Raw genomic sequence first — 23,980 nt, 5'->3', positions numbered from 1 at the left:
CAGGCCCCGCCCCTCCTCTTCAGGGCACGCCCTTCGCGTCGGCGGAAGCGCGCTGCGCCACGTTCCGCCCCTCCCTTTCGCGCGGCCTCCCACTTCCGCTTCCGGTGCGGGCCGCGCGCGAGCGCAGCGGTGGGAGGCGGCGACGAGCCGGTGAGTGCAGGCAGCGGGCCCCGACCTCCTGGCTTTCGGGCGGGCGTCAGCCCAGCTTCGCCCTCGTCTCGGCCCTTCCCCGGGGTGCCGTGAGCCTCTGCTCAGCCCCAGTCCCGAGGGCCGCCGGCCCCGCACCCCCTCAGGCCTGCCGCGCCTCAGGCCGCGCCCCTGCCCCCGCGGCGGACCAGAACTCGTCGCGTCGGACCCCGCCGCTTGCCACAGGCCCCGCCCCTTTGTCAAAAACCTTATCCCGAACCCTAAGGCCCCGACCGGGTCCTCGAGCCCAGTCCAAACCCTGGGGCTCCGCCCCTGTCTGCAAGCCTTGCCCCTCAGCTCAGCCCACCCCCTCCCGTCTGCCCGCTCCGCCTCCGACGGTCTCTGATCAGATTTTCACCCCCCCCCCCGCCCCCGCCACTCAGATTCCTTCTGTAGACCTCAGCCCCACTCTGGCTTTTATTTACAGCACCCCACCATGTTCCCCCTCCGCCCCCGAGCGTTGTCGTCTTTCGTCCACGCCCTTCACCTGCCCTCCGTCCCGACCCCCCCCCCCGCCGCCGGTCCCCTTACAACTACTCTGTTTCCATGAAGTCTTGTCTTGTCTTCACCTGCATTCATACCGTGCCCCGCCGCCACGGGTAACCCCATTTCCGCCCTTCTGCCTCCCTGGAGCTACAGCCCCAGCTGTTTGGGCTCTGCCTCCAGACCTTACATCAAAGGCTCGCTCCCAGCATTCCAAAACCTTTTCATCCTTGGATTCTAGCGCCCTGAACTCACGACACTCCTTCCCCGGGGAGGCTCACTCCAGAACCGCCTGGGGGGTTTCCAGAACGCCCAGGGTATCGGCTCACAGTTGCCAGGGGATGCGCCTCAGCATCTGGCGCGCGGTCCTGCAGCCTCCCTCCCCCTCCCCGCAGCAGCGGGTGTTTAGGATCCGGTTCTGTCACCAACTCGTTGGGCGACTTTGGTTCTTCTGCCCCTACGGTTTTTTACAGCGCATCTGACGCTCCCCTCTCATCCCCCCCCAGGTTGAGGCCCCACGCTCGGCCTCACCACGATGTGGCACGAGGCTCGGAAGCATGAGCGCAAGCTTCGAGGCATGATGGTTGACTACAAGAAGAGGGCAGAGCGGCGGCGGGAGTACTACGAAAAGATTGTGAGTAACGGGCCTCATTGTGGGGTGGGGGCTCCCCTGGAGGGCGAGGCCCTGGCCACCCTGGCGAGGTCTGGGCTTGAAAATATGCCACAACCAGGGCCCGGTTTCCTCAAGAGGATGGACAGCCGTTTCCCGGGCGTAGTCGTTGGTAAAAACCAGAGGGGTCCTCTCGGCTGTGGCATGCCGCGTTGCTCGGTGCGGGCTCAGTACCGAGCTGGCGTGAGCAGGAAGGAGGAAGGTCTCCGTGACACTCAAAGCAGGCCAGGTAGAAGACCGACCAGCTCCCGGATGCTGTCTTCCTGCTGCGTTGGCAGCGCCCAGAAAAGCTCAGCCCTTCTTGAGGTTTGGCTCGGCACCCCGTAGGAGCGCCATCAGTATTCATTAAGCAGACGCTGACCGCTCTCGTCTCCTGTTTGATGCTTCGGTTGCTTTCGGAGAGACCACACTCCCATCCTGTGACCTGAAAGGCCCTTATGGTCTGACCTCTATCAGCCAGCCTCCCAGCTTCATCCTCGAGTTGCTCCACTGGGCTTATTTCCATCTCTGTCACCACAGGGCACTGTGCCGGTAATGTCTCCCCTCGCCTGTTTAACCCCTCCTTGCCCTTGAGATCCCCCCTCCCCCCGCGCCCAGCTGGAAATGGCACTTGTGTAGTAGGTTCAGTTCTCCTGTGAGACGGTATTAATACAGATGTTCCTGTTCACAACTGCAGTACTGCTTTAGCGCCCTCCCTGGTCTCCTGGCCTTCATTCTTGCCCCGCTCCAATCCATCCTCTTCAGCAGGGCTAGAGAGGTCTTTCTAAAGCACAAGGCTGACCCTGTCCTTCACTTGCTCTGAACTCCTCCATGGCTCCCTAGTGCCCTTGAGAGAAAGGCCAGGCTCCTCAACACAGCCTTCAAGCCTCACGTGGTCTGGCTTTTTGCCACCTACTCCCCCCTTGCCCCTTTAAACTCGTGCCACCCTGCTTTCTGCCTCGTTCCTTTGCTCAAGCCATCTGGCCATCCTTGTTATCTAGGGTGATATTTCTCTAACACAGAAGATGTATAAAGAGTATCCGTTTGTTTCTCAGGATTAAAGAGCCACGGGCCTTTGCATGAGCTCTTCCCATGCACGGCTAACTGCTGCTCGTCCGTCAGATCTCCCTTCCAAGGAAGTCTTCCCTTATCCCCCATACTCCACCAAGTGTCCCCATAAATGCCATTATAACCCTTGTTCTTCCCCTTAGGGATTTCTTTTCTTTTTAATCTAATGTTTATTGATTTTCGAGAGAGAGAGGGAGACAGAGCGTGAGCAGAGGAGAAGCAGAGAGAGAGAGGGAGGCACAGAATCCGAAGCGGGCTCCAGGCTCTGAGCCGTCAGCACAGAGCCCGACGCGGGTCTTGAACCCACGAACCACGAGATCATAACCTGAGCCGAAGTCAGACTCTAAACAACTGAGCCACCCAGGCGCCCCCTGGCACACACATAACAACACACGTATCTAGCTCTGTAAGACTGGGGACTGGTTGTATTCAGGTCATCTTTGCATCCTAAGCTTGGGGCCAACAAATATGGTTTGAAAGAATTGATGAGTGGAAATACTAATGCTAGTAGTTACCATTTTAATTGCTCCTCAGACACCAGGCTCTGTGAGAAGAGCTTTAGACGCATCCCCGTAGTCATCCATGAAATAGAAGTGCTATTATTGTAGGAAGGGATGCTCTGAGAGCTCCTCACTTGCCTCCTGTCACCCAGGAAGGAACTGGGCGGAAGGGAGAGCCCCTCTCTGGCGGTGTCGAAAAGATTACAACATGACCATGAGGGCAGGGCCTGGGTCTGTGCTGGCCATAGTTGAGGCCCCAGTGTGGGCCAGGGACGTAATGCTTAGGAGTAAATAGCTGTCCTGAGCTATAAGAGCTCATGGGGTACCAGACCCAGTGCCTACTACATTGGTACATTCTTTCTAGCCCTTTGAGCCGGCCTGGGAGGTTGGTATTGAGGCCTGTGTTAAGGTGATGCTGATAAGAACGGCTAGTCTCTTGAGCACTTGTGTGTTAAACCGCTGGGCTAAGTGCTTGACATGCATTTACGCTTCATCAGATCTTCTCTGTCGTCTAGGGGGTGGTTCTTATTCTTATCTCCATTTCATAGATGAGTGAACTGAGGCTCAGACAGTCATGGTCAACAGTCCTTTAGCAAGAGGGCAGAGCTGGCATTCTAACCAGACTCTGAACCTTGACCTCTCTTAGCACCTCACTTGGGCTTTTACTGCAGAAATACAGGTTCTGAAAGGTAAAGCGACTAGTCCAAGGTGACACAACCTGGAGGCAAAGTATTAAAATGGTTAAGGCCTTTGAGTTTGAGTCCTCGAGGTCTGGGTTCAAATTCCAGCTCTTCCACTTACATACTGCATGACCTTGGGCAAGTAACTGTCTCCCTGAGCTAGTTTCCTTTTTTGCATTTGAAATGATGTATCCTAAAACATTAGTGGTTTAAACAACATAGAAGTTTCCTTCTTTTTCCCCCAAAAGCCCAGAAATAGCCAGTTCTGCTTAAGGACCATATAGTTGTTCACCTGCACATGGATTCTCTTACCAGTGTTGTTTCAAGGTCTAAGAGGGTTGCTTAGGCACTAGCCATCATGTCTGCATTCCATCCAGCAGGGATGAGGAGGGAGGGAAAAGAGGCAAAAGCGCTTATGCCAATTTTTAAGAAAGTTTCTAGATGTTTGCGCACAACACTTGCACTTATCCCACTAGGCAGAAAGTAGCCCCGTGGTCGTGTACAGGTGCAAAGAAGGCTTAGAGGCATAGGCTTTACTCTGGATGGCCTTGTGCCAGATGTGTTAGGAGCCTGTTACTATTAAAGGAGGGGGAGTAGATGTTGGCTGCCAGTTAATGGTCTGCCACAAATGGTGGGGGGTGAGCACCTCCCTCACAAGGCTTTTCATTGAGATTGGGCACACAGACCTCAGCGCAGGCTTGCCCAGGGTGACTTACTTGCTCAGTGAATGCTAGCTCTTGCTAGTGAAGTTCTTATCACCAGGTAGAGCTGGAATTGTCATGGTGTGGAGGAAAGAAGGCTGGAGTTGGGTCGTTCTCAAGGCCTGGGATTCCAGGCTCTTTTAGCAGGGGAGCTGCCTGAGCTTTATTTTCCCTCTCGGGACAGTAGTGATCATCAGCCTCTCTCACTGGGTCACAGGGTAGAAATTCAAGAACAAGGACAGTGTCTGTGGAGTGCTTTATGGTGTGGGCCTGTACAAGCCTCCATTGTCCCCATACGTGAACGTGATCAGCATTCAGAGCTGAGCTGTCACGCTGCGGGCAGTGGCTGGTGGCTGCTTTGGGGAGGGGATGGGGCCGCTCACACGGGTCTCTCATCTTATTCTTGGGCCGAGAGGAGGCTGTGGGGCAAGTGTTGAAGAAGCCTTGGTAGTTTGTGGCCGGCTGAATGGGTGTGTCCACAGAAGGCTGGTTTCTCTGCTCTTGATTTGTCCTCGGTGCCTACTTTCTCTCCCTCCCTGACCTTGGTTCTGTCATTGCTCGCGTCCTTGTCAGGTCTCTTCTTTAATCAGTGGTTTGGATGAGAAACAGAATTCTCTGGTGATAAGAAAACTGGAAATAAACAGTGCTTAGTTCAGGCATCTCCTCCAGAAAGCCCCAGGCTGACCACCCCCTCAGCCCCCAATCCCTGCCAGCCGCTGCCCAGGCCAAGTCAAGCATTCCCCTGGGCTCCCCCATCCCCCTGCTGCCCACTCTAGGTCATCGCTGTGTGGGACAGGTCTATCCCCGACACTGGACTATGAGCTGTGAGGGGTAGGGCCGGGGCTGTCTCAGTCATTGCCATGGCCCTAGCACAGGGCCTGGCACATAGTGGGTGCCTGCTTATCAGTTCAGTGAATGAATGAGAGTCCACGAACTCCTCTGACTTCATCTGATGCTGGAGGCAGAATAATCCAATGGTTAAGAATAGATTTTTGGGGGGGCGCCTGGCTGGCTCAGTTGGAAGAGCATGCGACTCTTGATCTGAGGTCATGAGTTTAAGCCTCACGTTGGGTGTAGAAATTCATTGAATTAAAACTTGAAAGAATGGGTCTTGGATTTTGAAGAGGTATTTGTACACCCCGTGTTCCTTGCAGTATTACAATAGCCAAGATGGGGAAGCGACCTAAAGGCCTGTCTGCTGATGAGGGGATGAAGGAAATGTGGTGGGTCCATAGGGTGGAGCATTGTTCAGCCTTAAAAAGGGAAAAAAATTAAAAAAGGTATCCTGTCACATGCTGCAACACAGAGGAACCATGAAGACCTGATGCCTAGTGAAATAAGCCAGTCGCAGAAAGTGATGCAAGATTCCACGTATATGAGGTATCTGAAAGTAGTCAGGCCCTTAGAAACAGGAAACCGAGGGGCCCCTCGGTAGCTCAGCCTGTTGAGCCTCCGACTCTTGATTTCGGGTCAAGTCATGATCCCAGGGTCGTGGGATCGAGCCTTGCATCGGGCTCCATGCTGTCAGTGCGGAATTCTCTCGGGATTCTTTCTCTCTCCCTCTCCCCCACTCTCAAAATAAATACACTTAAAAGAGGAAACTGGAAACAGAAAAGTGGTTCCCGAGGGTTTGGGGGGAGGAGAAAAGGGGAGTCACTCAGTGGGTATAGACTTTCAGTTTTGCAAGACGAAGAAACTCTAGGGATCAGTCGCACAGCAAGGTGCCTGTGACTTAATGCTAACGTACTCTACGCCTGAAAGTACTTAATGTGGTAGATTTTGTGTTCTATGCCTTTTACTAGAAAAAAAAAAAATTACTTTTGAAAAAAGAGTGGATTTGGGGGCAGACCCGTTTGGGTTCAAATCCTAGCTCTGCTTGTTACTGGCATGATTTCAAGCCAGTGGGCCTCACCCCTCTGAGCCTCAGTTTACTCATCTGGAGCACTACTAACCTTTGTCCCACAGCTGAGAAGTTTGAGAAAATATGCATAAAATGCTTAGTTCAATGCCTGGCTTTTAGGACAGTTTATTGACTTTCCTAGAATCTCCTAGCAGAGCCAGGCCCCGGACTTAGATTTTCACTCCCAGCCTGATGCTTTTTCCTTCCTTTGGTGCAGGCGCAGCCAGTGGCTTCCCCCTTTCAGTCAGAGTCCTGTTGTAAACAGTGTCCCTCGATGGCTGTGGGCCCCAGGCATTTGGCCAGGAGCAGACTCAGGGGGGCTGAGGGGGTCTTGGCCAGGGGCCTCACAGGGCTGAGGGAAAAACAAGGGGCTCGGTCTCCTGATCCGCCAGGATTCACTCTCTTCCGTTCTGTCAGTGTTCCCGAGCACCTGCTGTGGGGCAGGCCCTGCTCCCGGCACTGGGGATACGACGCAGAGATCCCTGCCTCGTGAGAGTTAAGTTCTAGCGTGGGAGACAGGTGATAAACGAATGGAAGGTGCAAGACCAAGCGGTAGCAGGTGTTGTGAAGAAAACAGGTGGAGTTGGGGCACCTGGGTGGCTGTCAGTTGAGTGTCTGCCTCTTGATTTCAGCTCAGGTCACGATCGCAGCGTTGGCCCTGTGTTGGGCCCTGCACTGAGCGTGGGGCCTGCATGAGATTCTGTCTCCCTTTGCTCCTCTCCCCTGTGCGTGCTTTCTCTAAAATGATAAAACAGTGGAGCTCAGGAGAGCAAGAGTAAATACGGGCTTGTGGGGGGAAGTACTTGTGCGGGCTTGTGTGGGCTTGTACTTAGAGTTGATGAGGAAGGCTTCCAGAAGGAGGGCAGAAATAAGCGAGGGGGCAGCCACCTCCAGAGCCTCTGCACGCTGAGGGAAGAGTGAGCACAGAGGTCCAGAGCAGAACGTGGGCAAAGTGGTCAAGGAATGGCGTGGAGGCCAGCGCGCCCCGGAGCGGAGCCAGGGGAGAGAGGTCGGAGAGGGATGTGGCCTGATAGGCCTTAGCAGAACCCCCAGGCCCTGTGTGGGAAATGGATTGCGGAGGGCGAGGGGCCCGTCAGCAGGGAGCCCGGGAGGAGGCTGCCAGGGGGTCTGGGGAGGGGAGATACTGGCTGGACCAGGGTGTGATGAGAGAGGGTTGGACTCTGGGGAGGCGTTGCCAGGAGTGTCGCCAGCATTTAGCGGATAGCCCAGCAGCCCTTCTTGTGGCCCCCGTGGGTTCTGTGCTGTGGCACACAGCAGGAGCCCAGCCAGACCTGACACTCGGGAAGCTGGGTACTGGGAGCTCCGGTGCTAGGTTGTATCCTTCCTCACACCCTCATGGTGACTGGGAGTCGTGACCCCCCACACAGCGGCTCAAGCCTGAGGGGCATAGACTCAGGGGACATTGTCCTCTCCGTTGGTACCTTTTTAACAGCTTTATTGAGGTAGAGTTCACATACCATGCAGCTCAGCGGTTTCCAGTGTATTCACAGGCGTGTATATCCATCACCACATTCTAATTTTAGAAAATTTTCATGACCCCAAAAAGAATCCCATACCCATTAGCAGTCAGTACCCCCAACTTCTCACCGCTGGGTAGCTGCTAATCTACTTCCTGTCTCTGTGGATTCACCTCTTCTGGACATTTCGCATAAATGGAGTCATACAACACGTGCTTTTTGTGACTGACTTCGTTCACTTAACGTTATATTTTCAAGGTTCATCCATGTTGTAGCACATGTCACTTCTTCATTTATATTGGCAATTTTCCATTGTCTAAATAGACCACGTTTTGTTTATCGATCATCTGTTGATGGATATGTGATTGTTTCCATCTTGGGACTGTTGTGAATCGTGCTGCCTGAATATTTGTGTACAAGTATTTGAATATCTATTTTTAGTTTTTGCGGCGTATCCTCGGGAGTGGAATTGCTGCGTCTTAGGGCAGTAGTTTATCTTTTCAAGAACTTAATTTCTCCATATTCTTGTCAGTATTGTCAATATCTGTCTTTTCCGTTTTAGCTTTCCTAGCGAATGTGAAGCAGTGTCTCGTGGTTCTGATATTTCTGTGATGAGTCGTGACACTGATCTTTTCATGAGCTCACGTGGTCCTGGTGTGTCTTAGAGTCCAGTCCAAGCCACAGTGCTCACACCTGGCTCTGAATGAGTGGGGGGTGGGGTGGGTGTGAATGCTCGAGAGATAACATTTTAGGGGCAGGAGGTCTTGGTACTTGCTGTACAGAAAGTTGGACCAGAGCTCAGAGCCTTTTTCCACCATCACAAGGCCCCCGTCCCTGGAGGTTAGGTGGCTCCCGTTAGTCCTGCCACCCCTGTGCAGCTTAGTTTCCCTCTGAAGTACGGCCCACTTGACATCAGAAGTGAGCCTACTGCTAAGCTTGGTTGCGGAGTGCTGGCAGGGCTTGGAGCTCAGTGGGGTGGTGACCTCCATCCCGTGTACCCCTGCAGAAGAAGGACCCAGCCCAGTTCCTGCAAGTGCACGGCCGAGCTTGCAAGGTGCACCTGGATTCTGCCGTCGCCCTGGCCGCCGAGAGCCCCGTTAACATGTAAGACTGAGCTTGAAGGGCAGGGTCGTGTCTGTGTCTGAGGGCTGGAGGTCAGAAGAGACCGAGGGTATGAATAGACCTTTGGGGACTCAGGCAAGGAACGCTTGCCTTACACGAGAAGGTGACCGTCACTGGCTGAGGAGAGCCAGCAGGGGTTGGGACGGAGGCCCTGGGGTACAGAGGTGGTTGGGGTACTTGGAGGGGAATGGGTGAGGCCGGTGCCAGGGGCCCAGATGAAATGGGAAGTGGCTTGCCACAGGGGATGTTTCAAGGTGACCGGGGCTTAGAAAGCGGCCCCTGGGACCTGGCTCAAGTTTCTCTCTCGTTTGGTTCTGCGAATTAGGGCCCTTGTTTCCTCAGGGCCCTATTCAGGCCCTAACCAGGCCAGGAGCCTGAATGTGGATTCGGGGAAATGAGTGAGAAGTGGGGGGGGGGGGGTGATGGTGGGGTCCATGGCCTGGAAGATCACAGGAGCTGAGGGTCAGGCTCCCAAGTTTGAGGTGACAGGGAATTGACATGGGCACTGGGGACCCTAAAGTCCTTGTTCCCCTAAACTCCTTGCTCCCCTGCTCCCCATTTTCAGGATGCCCTGGCAGGGAGACACCAACAACATGATTGACCGCTTCGATGTCCGTGCCCACCTTGACTACATCCCCGACTACACCCCCCCGCTGCTCACCACCATGTAAGCAGCTTCCCTAAGGCTTGCCAGACAGGGAGTCTGACCCTTGCAGCCTCTTCTTCCCCAAACCCTTGCCTGCCCATCACCTTCCTGGGAAGGAGTGGGTGTGCTGGTGGGGAGCCTCCCAGCCCAAGCCCAGCTCCTCATCCAATTCCTGCTGGCTTGGGGTGGGGCCTGCCCTCCCCCTCTCATCTCAACATCTTGACCTCCTCCAAAGCTCCCCAGAACAGGAGTCGGATGAGCGGAAATGTAACTACGAGCGCTACCGAGGCCTGGTGCAGAACGACTTTGCTGGCAGTGAGTGAGCTGGGGTGCGGGGAGTGGGTTGGGAGTCCATGCAGATGGAAACACCGGTTTTACCCCAGTGGTTTCTCCTAAGGGACCTGGGGTTTGCTCCCAGCTCTCTTCCTCCTGGGCCTCCGTCTCTGGACCCAGTACAGTGATATCTGCTGGGTGAGGTGGTCCTGTTGAGGTCACTTCCACATCCCATGCCCTCTGCCTCTGTGGTCTTTTTTCCTGAAAAATTGGGGAAAATAGCAAGAACACATTGTTTCCCTGTGTGATGTTCACCCTGCTTGTTTGGGTCGAATGTCACTTTAAAAAAAATTTTTTTTTTCAACGTTTATTTATTTTTGGGACAGAGAGAGAGCACGAACCGGGGAGGGGCAGAGAGAGAGGGAGACACAGAATCGGAAACAGGCTCCAGGCTCTGAGCCATCAGCCCAGAGCCTGACGCGGGGCTCGAACTCACGGACCGCGAGATCGTGACCTGGCTGAAGTCGGACGCTTAACCGACTGCGCCACCCAGGCGCCCCCGAATGTCACTTTTAAAGAGGAAACGTGTTTTAGGAATTGTTTAGAAATATTAGAGTTTAACAATCTGCCCAGCATTTGTATACATTTGTATATGTCTGGTATTGTTCTCTGAGCCGTCACCACTGCTGTTTTCACAAATGAGAAAATGGAGGCTCAGATTTCTTCCCACTCTGGGCTTGCCCAGGGATATTCGGACCCTGAGTTTTTTATCTGTATTATCTCATTATATCTGATTACATCTGCACAATCACCTAGGGGTGGTACCCATTTTACAGACAAGTATGTTGAGGCTCAGGAGTTGGTGGGAACACTGTCTAAGGAGCTGGGATTCTTACCCTACCCTTGACCACTGCTGCCTCCTGGTGGACAACTCTGAGCTTTAGCTCACCCCCTGAGACGGGCTTTGAGACTTCCCCTTCCAGGGCTTCCCTGTTGAGTTTTAAAGAGAGGACAGGCCCACATGCAAGTCCCTCAGCCTGGCGGGCCTTGCTGTCCCCCACCCAGAGAAGGGTGGTGATGTTGGTTTTTGTCCCCCCGGGTGGGTGTAAAAGTTTGGGGAGGGATGCGTGAAGGCCCAGCACCGAGCCTGGCACAGTCAGCCACTGCCGTGGGTTTGGTATGCCCTTATTTTTTTTGTTGTTTCTAAGGTAGACATTTCAGCATCTCTGAAATCAAAGATTGCCAAAATTCTAGCAACTGATGAGGTGTTAGAGTCCGGGAGATTTATCATCCCTTTTTGCTTTCACCAGAGGTCACAAGGGTTGTTGGCGATGGAGTCAGAGTTTCCTTTTGTTCTGACTCCTCACTCGTTCATTGCCACAATTCCTGAGCACCTGAGGTACATCACATGCTCCTCTGGGGCCAGGGGGTCTCCTTAGGGAGAGGGCAACAGACACATAGTCACCAGAGTGGGTGGCGATTGCAAACTCAGGTGGCGTTCTAGCACACAGTGGGCCATTCTCTGAGGTCCTTGACCGAGGCTAGGGTCAGGGAGGGGTGGAGAGGAGCTCTCTGGCAAGGAGAGTCCTGTAGGGGGGGTGGAGGTAGGTACTCTGTGGGGACAGGGCGAAGGCCTATGTGGCTGGAGTAGGGAGAGCGAGGCACCTGCATGAGATAGGCCACCAGGGCCCTTTCTCGCCATGGGCGGGAACCAGAGTGGTCACTGGAGCCAGGGACAGTGCTGCACCACCTCCAGGCTCGCCCGGCTCATCCACCTGACTTTTTGGGTGGTAGAGCTGACGCCCAGGGGAAGGGGGCTCGCCCAGGGCCCCACGCCCAGTCGGGAGCATGTGTTTCATCGCAGGGAGCATCAGGGAAGTCTCTGATACAATGCTGAGCTCCCCAGTCAGGTGTTGTGGGTAAGTGAGAGCCCAGATGGCTCTAAACACATAATTTAAACTTGAGCCACCTGGCAGAATAGCCCGTGGAGTCCAGGTGACGTCCAGCGCTCAGGATAAGCCTGTGGTTCTGAAGGACCCAACCCGAGGCCTCCCTTCCGGGGATCAGTCACCGGGTACCAGGTCAGAGCCCGGGTACCAGGTGCTCAGCTCACTCCTACGGCAGAGGAAACGAGGCAAAGAGCAGTTAGGTCCCTTTACCATGGCAAGGCCACCTGCAGTTGTGTGTCCTCACCACACGTTTATGATGATCCGCAAATCGGTGACTCTGTCCCTGGCTGTGCTTGGGTTGTACCCACCCTCCTACCCGCCACTGCACACACATGTGTCCCTTGCTTCCTGAATTCCCGGTGACCCCGTCCACTCTGCCTTGCTGCAGTCTCCGAGGAGCAGTGCCTGTACCAGATCTACATTGACGAGTTGTATGGAGGCCTCCAGAGACCCAGTGAGGATGAGAAGAAGAAGTGAGTTGGGTGTCGGGGGAGGCAGGAGGACTGGGAGCCCCACCAGCACGGCCTCATCCAGCTTGTCCACGTCAGTGTCCCCAGAGTCGGGGCCAGTGCTTGGCACACGGTGGGCGCCCACTTAGTAGGAATTTAGAGGAGGAAGTGGTGGCCAGAAGCAAGGATTTGCTCAGAAACCCCTGCCTTGAGTGTCCAGCTTGCAGCGCAGTGGGAGGTGCCGTTGGTTGACCCGGCCCGGGTTTGAGTCCTGAGCGTGAGGACTCCCTCTCCGAGCTTTGGCGTGCTCCCCTATGTGACAGGCTAACAGGGGTCCCCTCTGTTTGTGGGCGATGGAGCTTATGGACGGCCTGTCCCGTGCGTGTCCTTCAGTAAGCGGGTGCTCAGCAGCAGCCAGTGTCACTGTGGACGGGGCCTTCTCAAGCCGTGTCCCTCGAGAGGAAGGGCGGGGCCTTACTGGAGCTGCTGCTGGCTCAGGGAGGTCCTCAGCTGGCTGTGTCGCTGCTCTCTTCATCTCCTCTGCCTGGGCAGCCTCGTGCCCTCCAGGGCAGCGCTCAGCCCGCTTGTCTGCGGCGGTCCTGGGCCCGACTCCTCCCCTCCTGCTGCTGAATCTACCCCTTTGTGATCCTGAGCGCTTGCTGCTTCCCTCCATCTGCAGTTTCCGCAGATGTAATGGAAGCTTTTTGATGACTGATCTTTACCCAGGAGCCTACTTTCAGGAGAAGGCTGGCACTAGAAGGGCGGCAGGGAATGCTGACTACTTTCATTCAGCGACAGACATGCATGAGGCCCCTCCTCTGCTCTGGCAAAGCTGGGGCATATTGTTACCCAGGATAACTGGGTCCTGCCGTCTCGGGCTCAGACTGCTGGGGGGGAGACAGATCTGTCCCCCGACAGTAATGATCCAATGTGGGTGGGGCTGAGGAGCTGAGGATGGTGCTCGACCCTGCCTGGGGGAGGACGTCCTGGTGTGTTGGAACCGGAGTCTGGGGGAAGAGGGAGGGGTTGTGGGAGGCAGGCGCAGAGGGTCCTAGGCTGAGGGAGAGCACGTGTGAGGGCCTGGAGGCAAGGGCACCCTTGAGAGGTCAGAGTGCAGGGAGTCCGTGTGCCCTCGAGGCTTGGCTCTGGGCTGCGCCCTGCCCTTGGCCTTCCTGGCTCACGGGCTCCCCCGGTCCCAGGCTGGCGGAGAAGAAGGCTTCCATTGGCTACACCTACGAGGACAGCACCGTGGCCGAGGTGGAGAAGGTGGCGGAGAAGCCAGAGGAGGAGGAGTCGCCAGCTGAGGAGGAGAGCAACTCGGACGAAGATGAGGTCATCCCCGACATCGGTGGGGTCCCCTCTCTGCCCTCCCCCACCCCGCAGTCCCTGGGCATCGTTTTCGTGTCTCGTTCCTCACCCTCTGTGGGGCGCCCTGCACTTACGAGCCCTGTCTCTCCCGCCCCCACTCTGGGGCGCTCCAGCCTCTGCCGTCCTCCCTGTCTCTCTCATGTGCTCCTCTTTGCCGGCCTCCCTCTCTGTCCGTGTCGTCTCATTTCTAGGACCCTGCTCTTATGATACTGTCCCCACCTAGGCTCTGTCTCCGTTCTCTTCTACTTGGTCCGCCTGTCTCCCTGTTTTTCTCTCCCCTCTGGAAAACAAGTGTTCATTCAGCTCCAGAGTCGTCCCTTGCCGCCCCCCACCCCCCAGCACTGCTGTTCACCCCCTACCCAAAGCTGCTGCTTTCCCCTCCTCAGCCAGCTGCTGCTTATCACACACACGTAAGGGGCCCATCCTACCTTCCACTTACTCGTGGCGCATCCAGCTCCTGAAAACCCGTGACCTCCGCCCCCTGCCTCCTGCCCACTTAGATCTTTACCCACCCCCATCCCCCTTCACTTGTCTTGCTCGTCCATCCCGGTACTCTACATTTGGACCCTCATCCATTGCATTGCCTCTCCCCCGCCCCTTGCCCTTCGTTGTGCTCGCCTCTGGCCAAGCCCCGTGCCAGCTTGGGGATGCTGAGATGGGCTGACTCGTTCCCTCCCTGCAGAGGCCTGCAGTCTGGTGGGCGTCCCCTCGTGCCCCTACCTCCTGGGGCACTGCCCCTTCTCCCCGGTCCTCTCACTCGGCTTTGGTCCCTGACGGCCTTTCTCTTGGTGCAGACGTGGAGGTGGACGTGGACGAACTGAACCAGGAGCAGGTGGCAGATCTCAACAAACAGGCCACGACCTATGGCATGGCCGACGGTGACTTTGTCAGGTGAGGCCTGCTGGCTGGTTCTCCCCACTCCGGACCTGGCATTTGTCATTACCCCTGCTACCAACGGCCACTTTATTCGTGAGCACTGGTGTGCCTGGCCCCGTGCCGGGGGCTTCACACACACGGACTCCTGAGCTTGTGGGATGGATACTCACGACCGGGCCTTGCCTGTGCAGAAACTGAGGCTGCGCCCAACTCCGTGTGACTTTGGCCATCTGACCCCTAAAAGCTCACGGGGCTCCTGGGCCTGGTGGACAGCACCCTCTGGTGGAGAGGCTTCATTCACTGGATTCACTTACTTGCACTTGCCGAATGGAGCCTCTTCCCTGAGTCCCACCCTGTGCAGATCACATAGAACAGTCCCAGCTAACAGAGGATTGAGTCCGAATCTGAAAAATCCTGTCTGAACACAGCACCCTCTGCCCAGAACCCTCCATGACCACCCCGTCACTCGGGCAGCCAGAGTCCCCACCATGGCCACGAAGTCTTACCTGTCTGGTCCTCTGCCCCTCTTCCCACACCCCGCCCCCAGCCTCCGTGGCCTCCTTACCCCCGAGCCATCCCCCGACCAACTTTAGGCCACTGTGCTGTTGGCCACCGTGCTGGCTTCTGTGTGGCTTACTCCCCGAGGCTGCTGCTTAGCCCTCCCTTTCTCTGCGTGGCTTCTCTGACCTCCCTGTCGAAAGCTGTAGCAGATTCTGCCAGTTCCCTGGCACTTTCTTCCCCCTTCTACAGTCAAGGTTGTCACCATCTAACCTAATACCTCGGTCATTGTCCGTCTTGTCCCCAGAACGTAAGCCTGTGAGGGCGAGGATTTTTGTTTGTTTTCAGTGCTGAATCACAATGTGTAAAATAGTGTTTGCACGCAGTAGGTGCTCAATAATAGTGCTGAACGAGTGAGAGACTCCAGGATGGCACGGGATCCCGCGCTTCCTGCGACAGCCCTGTTTGTGGCCTGCCCGCTCCTCCATTGTCACCGTCCTCTCCTTCCACAGGATGCTCCGGAAAGACAAGGAGGAGGCGGAGGCGATCAAACATGCCAAGGCTCTTGAGGAAGAGAAGGCCATGTATTCGGTGAGGGCCGGGTCGGGTGGGGGCAGGGGTGTGCGTCAGGGAGGGCATAGCCCTCACCGGCCAGGTGCCCGTCCTCCTCCAGGGCCGTCGCTCCCGGCGCCAGCGGAGGGAGTTCCGGGAAAAGCGACTAAGGGGCCGCAAGATCAGCCCACCCAGGTAGGTCGGGTTCTCCCCTGTGCCCTGCCAGCCTCATTCTTTCCGGGCTCTGGGGGAGGGGCTGGGGCTCAGGGAGACTCTTTGGGGGCACGCTTTCGTTTGTGGACAGAGTCCTCCTAGTGAGGCAGTAAATGGGAAAGATTCAGAATAGGAGTGGCTGAGGGGCGTGTGGACGCCCTGTCCTGCCCTGCCAGCCACTCCCCGTACCCTGCTGGACTTGGGACTCTTGCCAGGCATCCCAGACACCTGTGGGGAGGTGGTGTGGAGTAGCTGAGGGCAGAGTCACGGGGAACAGGCCTGTCCCTGAAGTCCTGCCTGGTTCTCCTCCTGGGCTGTGTCCTTGTCAGATTTGGGGCAAGTGACTTCTCTCTCTCTTCGGTTTCCTCCTTTGGAAAAGAGGCATTGTCCTCTCCCAGGATCGGGGGCGAGCCAGTGCCCACTTTGAGGCCTGGGGCGGGTTTGGGTGAGGCAGAGGTGGGGTGTGGAGAGCCCACCTAGTCCAGCGGCCTCGAGATGAGCCTGCTGCAGCTTCTTAGCCCTGGAGGCCGCGGGCAAACCCATGCCGCTTTTTGCTGTGTCTCCTCCCCGCAGGGAGGGTCCTTGAGGGGGGCTGTGAGGGTTAAACAGCCTCTTGGGGGTTCACAGGGCTTGGTGTGGGGTCTGGAAAGGGTTCCTCAACAGGCTGCGTGGATTCTTGCTGTCCCCATTCTCCCCTAGAGGTCGTCAGTGTAGTGCGTGCAAGCATGCGCTCAGGGTCTTAGGGCCTAGCTGTGAATCCCAGCTCCTTCATTTAGGAGCTGTGTGATGCTGGGCAAGTGACTCTCTATCTCTGGACCTCAGTTTCTTCAGCTCTGAGGTGTGAATGATTACATTACCCGTGGCAGAGTTGTGAAGCAGTTGAGGTACCTTTTCTAGTTTTATTGTTGTCATTAACAAGCCAGGACCCAGTTAGCAGAACCAAGGACTTGGGAGTGGCAGGAGGGACACTTCAGTCTAGGGTTCAGAGCCCAAGCAGGATTGAGGCCGCTGAAGTCCTTGTTGTTCAGGGTCAGGAGGGGCCCAGGACGTTCACTGTTTGTGGTGTGTGGCCGAGGTTCAGGCTTTGGACAGCTCTGAGGCGAGGCGGGCAGAGGGATCAAGGTAGGGCTCGGAACCTGGCCGCAGCCGCCTCCTCCATGGACCCAGTACCTGGCCTTGAGTGCCTTGGTTGGGGGAATGGGTGCAATTCCGTGCCCACTCACGCCCGGTCCCTGCTTGTCCCGCCCCGTTCTCTCCACAGCTACGCCCGCCGAGACAGCCCCACCTACGACCCCTATAAGCGGTGAGTTTCCAGGGCCCAAGGAAGGGCAGGGCTGGGGAGGAGGGGCGGGGCCACCCTGTAGGCTGCTCTGAGACCTCAGACTGGCACCTGGTGTCACCTGTGGGTCTGAATCATTTTTCTGTTTTTCAGAATGTTACTCTGCTTTCCCAGTTTTTTTTTTTTCCTTTAAACGTGAACCTTCTTTGATCTTCTGATTTAAACACAACGTGGTTGTGTGTGAAAAATCACCAAGGGTGATAGAAAGCCCTGACGTAGAAATCAGAAGTCTCTTTGATCTAAACTGCCAGAAATAACCAGTGAGAAATATGGCCCAGAAGGGCCTGGCCTTGCCCACGTGTGTCTTCGGGATGTGGGAGTAGTCGGGGCAGGGGCCTTGAGGTTGGACGGACATCAGTCTGACCCCCGTACGCTTTTCAGGATGCAGAGGGAGGGACCTGCCTCTCTGGGCTCATGGAAGAATAGGGGAGGTGAGGCGTGTGCCTTTCAGTACCAGGTCTGGCACAGGCAAGTGCTTGGTACAGAGGAGCTGTTAGGGACGTAGGTAGTTTTCCTTTGTGATGATGGAATTCAGCCACACTTAACGTTTCAGAGCTTGTTCGAAAGCTACGTTGAGGAGATCTTTCTGGATCTGTTCATTGCCTCTTAATAGTTCCATGAGATCGATACGTTTCTCTGTCACTCATTTTCTTACTTTGAGGAGGCTCCGTGGTTGGGAGTCAGACCCTTACAAAGCTGAGTTTCTCATCTGAGCTTCTCACCGTCCTCATCCGTGGCTCTGTGCCGTGTTTACTTAGCCAGGGGGCTCCCGGGGAGCCTGGCAATTGAGCCCCCTCCTCCCTGCCCTGTAGGTCACCCTCAGAGTCCAGCTCCGAGTCCCGCTCCCGCTCCCGCTCCCCGACCCCAGGCCGTGAGGAGAAGATCACGTTCATCACCAGTTTTGGGGGCAGCGATGAGGAGGCAGCCGCAGCAGCGGCTGCAGCAGCCGCATCAGGGGCCACCACAGGGAAGCCCCCCGCGCCCCCCCAGCCCGGCGGCCCCGCACCGGGACGTAATGCCAGCGCCCGGTCGGTAACGCTCACGCTGCCCGTCCTACGCCCCCGGCCACCGTGGGGGGGACCCAGGGCAGTGGGGGGCCACGGCCCAGGCCCATGCTGACCGGCCCTCCGTGCCCCGCCTGCAGCCGCCGCTCCTCCTCCTCCTCCTCCTCCTCTTCTTCTGCCTCGAGGACCTCCAGCTCCCGCTCCAGTTCCCGCTCCAGCTCCCGCTCCCGCCGTGGCGGGGGCTACTACCGTTCTGGCCGCCACGCACGCTCCCGCTCCCGCTCCCGGTCCTGGTCCCGCTCCCGGTCCCGCTCCCGGCGCTATTCTCGGTCCCGTAGCCGTGGCCGGCGGCACTCAGGTGGGGGCTCCCGAGACGGACACCGGTACTCCCGTTCACCCGCCCGGCGTGGTGGTTACGGGCCCCGGCGCAGAAGCAGGTGCGTGAGGCTGGCGTGTGTGTGTGTGTGTGTGTGTGTGTGTGTGTGTGTGTGTGTGTGTATGTGTGGGGGGGGGGGGTTGGGGGGGGGTGGGCGCGGGACCGGGGGGTGGGCATGGCCCGATGTCAGCGAGACCAGGCTCTAGGGGACCAGGCCACTGCTGTTTTGTGGGGAAGCACTCGGTTGGCAGAGGGAGGCATGTGCCGTCTGTTCTCCGTGTGTGGTGACGTGGGATGGAGCACAGCCACATCCTCGGGGATGCAGTGGGGACAGGAGACTGAGCTGCTCCTCTCCTGGGGAGTCCCCAGGCCAGTTCCGGTCGGGGGGATTGTGTCTGGGGTGGTACGTGGACACTCCAGGGTGCCCTTTGGTTTGCACTGGGGACCTGGCTGACCTTTAGGCCTGGGGTACTCTGGGCACAGAGGTGCTGCTGCTGAGGCAGGAAGTGAAGCATCTGGGGACTGGAATGTCCTTCCTGGGCTCTGACCCGGTGGGATCAGGGCTGCCTGTGTGAAGGCAGCATGGCTCAGCCTGCGGGAGTGTGGGCTGTGGAGCGTCTGCCTGGCTTTAAATCCTGGCCCTGCTGGTAGACTTTCAGGGCTTCGTTTTTCTCATCCGTAAAATTAGGAGAGTGTTGCTCTTGCTGAGTCGGCGGGAAGGTGTGACAGGTAACGCAGGGGACTGCTCCGTTGGGGCCCTGGCGTTGGGGGAGCGCTTCTTCCGTCAGCACTGTCACCTGTCCTGTGGCGTGCATCTCCACGTCAGCCGCCCACAGGGGCTGGTGTCTGAAATAAAGGGGCCAGGTGGGCCCCGGCGGACTGGGGCGCACACGTCCCGTCGAGTCGGGTTGTTGGCTGTGCAGCAGCAGGTCCGGTGTCGTTCTCTCTTGTGGTTTCTCGAGAGAAGTTGAGAGTCTGGATTTTTAAAGGGTAGTTCGTTTTCTCGGTGTTGTCAACGAGTTTGAGTTCTGTGAAAACTCGGACAGCTCCTTCCTGACAGAATCAGTGTGTAGTGTGGATTTGGCTTCCGGATGGTTCTCCGTAGCCTGACCCAGGGTGACCACGGGAGAAAGGCTGGGGTTGGAGGAAGGGGGCCTGGCCACACCTTGAATGCCAGTCTGAGGGTGAGCCATCGCCGAGGAGCCCCCAGGGTCCTGAGCAGAGGAGGGATGGGGCTACATGTCCCCAGAGTGGGTCTCATGGGATCTGTGCTCTGGATTGGTGGGGAGAGTGGGCACGCGGGTAAGGAGGTGCTGAGGGTGTAGGTGGGGTCACAGCCCCTGGGCGCCCAGAGCTGGGCACGGTGAGTGAAGGGGGGAGCCGGCCAGCCACATCCCACCCTCCCAGAGGTCACCTCCCAGGGAAGTGGGTGAGAAGGTGTCTCATGAGCGAGAAGCGAGGAGCCGTTTCAGGGTGGTCGTATCTGGAGGGTGGTCTCTGTGTAGACACCGAGCGAGGCCAGGGGGCAGCCGAGGAGAAGGCAGCCGGAGAGAAGCGGGTGATGGCACCCGGACCTCCCGTAGGGCCTAGCGGGATGGCTGTCGACTTGGAGCCCAGGCGGGGGTGTGCGGGGGGAGGGGGGGGGTGCTCCGTGGCTCCTCACGGCCCCTCTCTGGCCACCCCCCGTGCCCCTAGGAGCCGCTCCCGCTCCGGGGACCGGTACAGGCGGGGCGGCCGGGGCCCCCGGCACCACAGCAGTAGCCGCAGCCGCAGCAGCTGGTCCCTCAGCCCGTCCCGCAGTCGCAGCCTGACTCGGAGCCGCAGCCCCAGCCAGAGCCGCAGCCGCAGCCAGAGCCGCAGCCGCAGCCGCAGCCAGAGCCACTCGCCATCGCCCCCGAGGGAGAAGCTGACCAGGCCGGCGGCGTCCCCTGCTGTGGGCGAGAAGCTGAAAAAGTAAGCGGGGGCAGGGGGGCGGGGGGAAGACAGTCGTCAGCCTCAGGCGAGGTGGCTGAGCCCCACCGTTCTCTTTCCGAAGAGGGCTTGGTCCTGCCTCGGGAGGTCTGAGGGGCACGTGGCCCCAACTTGGGAGGGTAGATCTGAGGGGCGTCCGAGGAGTCGCAGCCCTACCTCGGATGAGGGTTTAGGGGACACGGCCCCTGTCTCGAGAGAGCCGAGAGGCACAGTGTCTCCTCGGGGGCGTCCGAGACCCACTGCCCTCAGACGGTCCCGAGGTTGCCTGGGGTCAGAGGTGGCAACCGTCCTTTCCTCCCCTCAGGACCGAACCTGCCGCTGGTAAAGAGACAGGAGCTGCCAAAGTCAGTAAGAATTTGGAACTCGCCCGTCTAATTCCCGCCAGCAGCAGTGCCCGAGAGCTGGGCCCGGTGGGCCTGCAGGGGGGGCCCGGGGGGGGGTCGGGAGATCCAGCCCTGGGGTCGAAGGGGGCTGGGAATGCTCTGCCCCGTGAGATCTGCGTCCCCCTCCCCTCCTCGCTGTCCAGCGGGGCTCCAGCCGTCCCCAGGCTTCCCAGACCCTTGTGGCGGGCATCCGCGGCCCGTCCCTCCTCCCCACGCGCCCCCGCAAGACCCAGGCTCTTGGATGAGGTAGGTTGTTGGAGCTCCGGACACCCACCCCCTCTCCCGCCTCTTCTCCCCCTTCCCCAGCCCAAGCTGACGCCACAGGAGAAGCTGAAGCTGAGGATGCAGAAAGCGCTGAACAGGCAGTGTATGTCCCACCACGTGCACCCGGTCCCCCCGGCCCCTCTCCAGCGTCCTGTGGGGGAGGCCCTGCCCTTCCCTGCACGGGCGGGCATCAGCGTGCATGCCGTTCTGCCACCACGCTAAGGGCCTTGGCCGTCTGGTGGGCCTCTCTGGGCTCAGCTTTGGCATCGGGAAAGGGGGGGCTCTTGAGGGCACCCCTCAGCGATCGTGTCCCTCTTTCGCTACAGTCAAGGCGGATAAGAAGGCAGCGCAGGAGAAGATGATACAGCAGGAGCATGAGCGCCAGGTAGGAGTGAGACTGAGGAGTGGGGGCGGGACGGGGGGTGCCAGCCGGGCCCGCCCTCACAGCCGTCTCTGCCACAGGAGCGGGAAGACGAGCTTCGAGCCATGGCCCGCAAGATCCGCATGAAGTAAGACCATCGCACTCCTGCCTCTAGGTCACAGCCACCCGCTCGTGGGCCGCCCAGCGTTCTCAACCGCCTGGTCCCTAGCTAGAGCCCCGTGGTCTGCTCCAGCCCTAGGGGTGGAAGGCAAAGTGCCCGCCCGGCCCTCAGTGTCCTCCCTCTGTCCTCAGCTTTTGTGCTGCACCTGCTGTGTCTCCTGGCTCTGCCGGCCCCGGAGCACGGAGCCTCTGCTGTTCCTTTGCCTGGCTTCATTTGTGGGGGGTTCCCGGAGCGGGGCTCCCTGACTGTCCTATCTAGAGTAGCACCCCAAAACGCTCCATCCCCCAAGGCTGCTGTGTTTTCTTCAGAGTACTAACCCCCACTTGGCACGTGCTGTTCTGTTATCTCGCTTACTAGTTGATGTCCCTCAAAGTGAGACGAGGACAGGTTCGGTGCTGGCTCCCTGCTGTGTGCTCAGCCCCCGGAACACAGAAGTGGTGCTCAGTAAGCCAACCCCGTGGTGGCTTCCTCTTCTCCCCTTCTGTTCCTCAACCCCTCACTGCAGAGTGGACAGGCTCGGGGCCTGGGTCAGACAGACGTGAAGTCTAGATCCAGCTCTGCCTCTCTGTGACTGTGTGACCCCAGGGGTGGTTGCCAGCAAGTTCCTCACTTCAGATGTTTTTTCATTTTTTTTTAAATGTATTTTTGAGAAGGTGGGGGGAGGAGAGAAAACACAAGCGGGGCAGGGGCGGAAAGCAAGGGAGACCCAGAATCTGAGGCAGGCTGTGCTGACAGCTCAGAGCCTGACGCAGGTCTCAAACCCACGAACCACAAGATCATGAGCTGAGCTGAAGTCCAGTGCTTAACTGAGCCACCCAGACGTCCACTCCTTTTTTTTTTTTTTTTTTTTAATTATTTTTATTTATCTTATTTCACTTAAAACCTCATTTCATACTCTGCAGCCAGGACAGATCTTGGTGACGACCTCACAGGGTAGCTCAGGGATTAGTGCTCGGAAACCGTAGGCCTGCTCGTTTGGGGCCAGTGTGCAGAACCAGAGATCTAAGTGCTCAGTGTTGGCGAGGAGGAGAGTCCGTCGGTGGCAGGGCCATGTTTCTTTCTGGTTCCACTCGTACTTGATGCGGGTCCTCAGACAAGCAACTTCACCTTTGAGCGGGGACTCTCCACTTCCTCTCCGGGGGATCCTTCCGTGGGGCTTCCAGCGCAGTCCCTGGCATGTCTGAAGTCTGCTCGTTGTATTCGTCACTGTGGTTTGCTTTTTGCGAGCCCATCACGTGTGCCTCTGAGGACGCTGCCTGCTTGTCAGGTGGGGAAGTAGAGTGCCCAGGGACTCAGCGTTGTGGCCGGTTCTGATCCTGCCTCTGCCGCCCCCAGCTGTGGGCCTTTTTCCTGTCTGGGCCTCCGTCTGCTCGTCTGCTAAATGAGGATGGAACGGTTGTCCCTCCTTACAGGCTTGTTGGCTGGATTCACTGAGATCAGGGCCAGGCGAGTAGAAGGGGCCCAGTCCCCGACTTTATGACAAAGGCTGGTAAAGCACGTAGTGTGTGAGTCCCTGTGTTTTGAGACCACCTAAACTGACAGGAAGTGGCCAGACTTTCCAGTTCTGTGTGTTTGTTCAGCAGGCCTTTCAAAGCCAGGCCGACTGACATTCCAGTCCTGGCTCTGCCCAGCCTGTTCCCTCTGAGCTCAGTGTTCTCATTTCCAATCAAGGACGGCAGCAGTACCTGCCCTTGGGTTTACCCTGCCCTTGGACTGGGATGTTGGAAGCACCTGCCCCGGGCAGGCAACCCAGCCCGCCCTCAAGTTCAGCATTCTCTCCGCGTGCTCATGCCTTCCCCTGGGTCGCCTCCCTTTCTCTGCAGGGAGCGGGAACGCAGAGAGAAGGAGAGAGAAGAATGGGAACGTCAGTACAGCCGGCAGAGCCGCTCACCCTCCCCCCGTTACAGTAAGTATCCCCACGGCCGCCGCTGGGTGCCGCGTCGAAGTCCAGCCCTGGAGCCCCGTCCCTGGGCGTGTGTGTGCTTTGTTCTCTTTTCTTTCCAGGTCGAGAATACAGCTCTTCCCGAAGGTAAGCAAGCCAGCCCCGCTCCCTGGAACATGACGTCCCTGCCCCGATTCTCCGTTCCCTCTCTGTACCCCTCTGCGTGTGGAGGCTGGCCTGGTCCCGTTAGCGCCCCTCCCTCCGCAGCTCGCTCCCGGTCACGGGTGCGTGTGCATGCAGTGTGGCTGCTTCACCCAGCCCTCACGGGGTCCCTCCTTTCTCTCTCCAGGCGCTCAAGGTCGCGATCTCGAAGTCCCCATTACCGACATTAGGCAGAAGTGTGGGGGGCTGGGGGGTGGGGTGAGGGCTCAGGCTGTGATGCTGCTGGTTTTATCTCTAATGAAATAAAATCACTCGCTATTTAATTCCCTTTACCTGGCCTCGGTGTCATCTGTGTGGTCAGTGTCCAGCCACCAGGGATAGCTGGGGAGGAAGCTGGTTGGGTCTGGGGACGGGAGCCAACGCTAGGAGCCCACGTGGCAAGTCCTGCCCACACCTGGGTGTCTAG

The 23,980-nt window shown here is 57.8% G+C and overlaps 1 protein-coding gene across 7 annotated transcripts; it reads left to right on the top strand.

The window, feature by feature from the left end:
• Positions 1 to 39: 39 nt before the first annotated feature.
• Positions 40 to 23,846, top strand: LOC101085510 (CLK4 associating serine/arginine rich protein). 7 transcript variants are annotated; one of them, XM_023246005.2, is made up of 21 exons: positions 40 to 150; positions 1,176 to 1,303; positions 8,652 to 8,749; positions 9,333 to 9,434; positions 9,649 to 9,728; positions 12,024 to 12,108; positions 13,284 to 13,432; positions 14,247 to 14,343; positions 15,339 to 15,417; positions 15,500 to 15,573; positions 16,853 to 16,894; positions 17,743 to 17,958; positions 18,075 to 18,371; positions 20,006 to 20,263; positions 20,586 to 20,625; positions 20,971 to 21,031; positions 21,255 to 21,313; positions 21,391 to 21,437; positions 23,294 to 23,376; positions 23,475 to 23,499; positions 23,702 to 23,846. In XM_023246005.2, the coding sequence occupies exons 2-21, from the start codon at positions 1,205 to 1,207 to the stop codon at positions 23,742 to 23,744; spliced, it is 2,034 nt and encodes a 677-aa protein (XP_023101773.2). In that variant the 5' UTR covers positions 40 to 150; positions 1,176 to 1,204; the 3' UTR covers positions 23,745 to 23,846. The 7 variants fall into 7 exon arrangements, 5 of the variants coding, with proteins under 5 accessions (XP_023101773.2, XP_023101772.2, XP_023101771.2 ...); XM_023246004.2 differs by having other exon boundaries at positions 23,142 to 23,376; XM_023246003.2 differs by having other exon boundaries at positions 23,142 to 23,376; positions 23,475 to 23,846.
• Positions 23,847 to 23,980: the final 134 nt, after the last annotated feature.

This window comes from Felis catus, chromosome E2 (genome assembly GCF_018350175.1).
Source record: "Felis catus isolate Fca126 chromosome E2, F.catus_Fca126_mat1.0, whole genome shotgun sequence".
Classification (NCBI taxonomy): domain Eukaryota; kingdom Metazoa; phylum Chordata; class Mammalia; order Carnivora; family Felidae; genus Felis; species Felis catus.
Note: the sequence above shows the minus strand (reverse complement) of the source record. Positions and strands in the feature narration are given on the sequence as shown.

What these genes read in the sequence shown, in the direction of transcription:
- LOC101085510 (XM_023246003.2), top strand. Translation starts at nt 1,205, where the DNA reads ATGTGGCACGAGGCTCGGAAGCATGAGCGCAAGCTTCGAGGCATGATG. An exon ending in GCCGAGAGCCCCGTTAACAT is followed by an intron (nt 8,750 to 9,332) that starts GTAAGACTGAGC and finishes CCCCATTTTCAG; the next exon opens with GATGCCCTGGCAGGGAGACA. An exon ending in AAGAGAAGGCCATGTATTCG is followed by an intron (nt 15,418 to 15,499) that starts GTGAGGGCCGGG and finishes GTCCTCCTCCAG; the next exon opens with GGCCGTCGCTCCCGGCGCCA.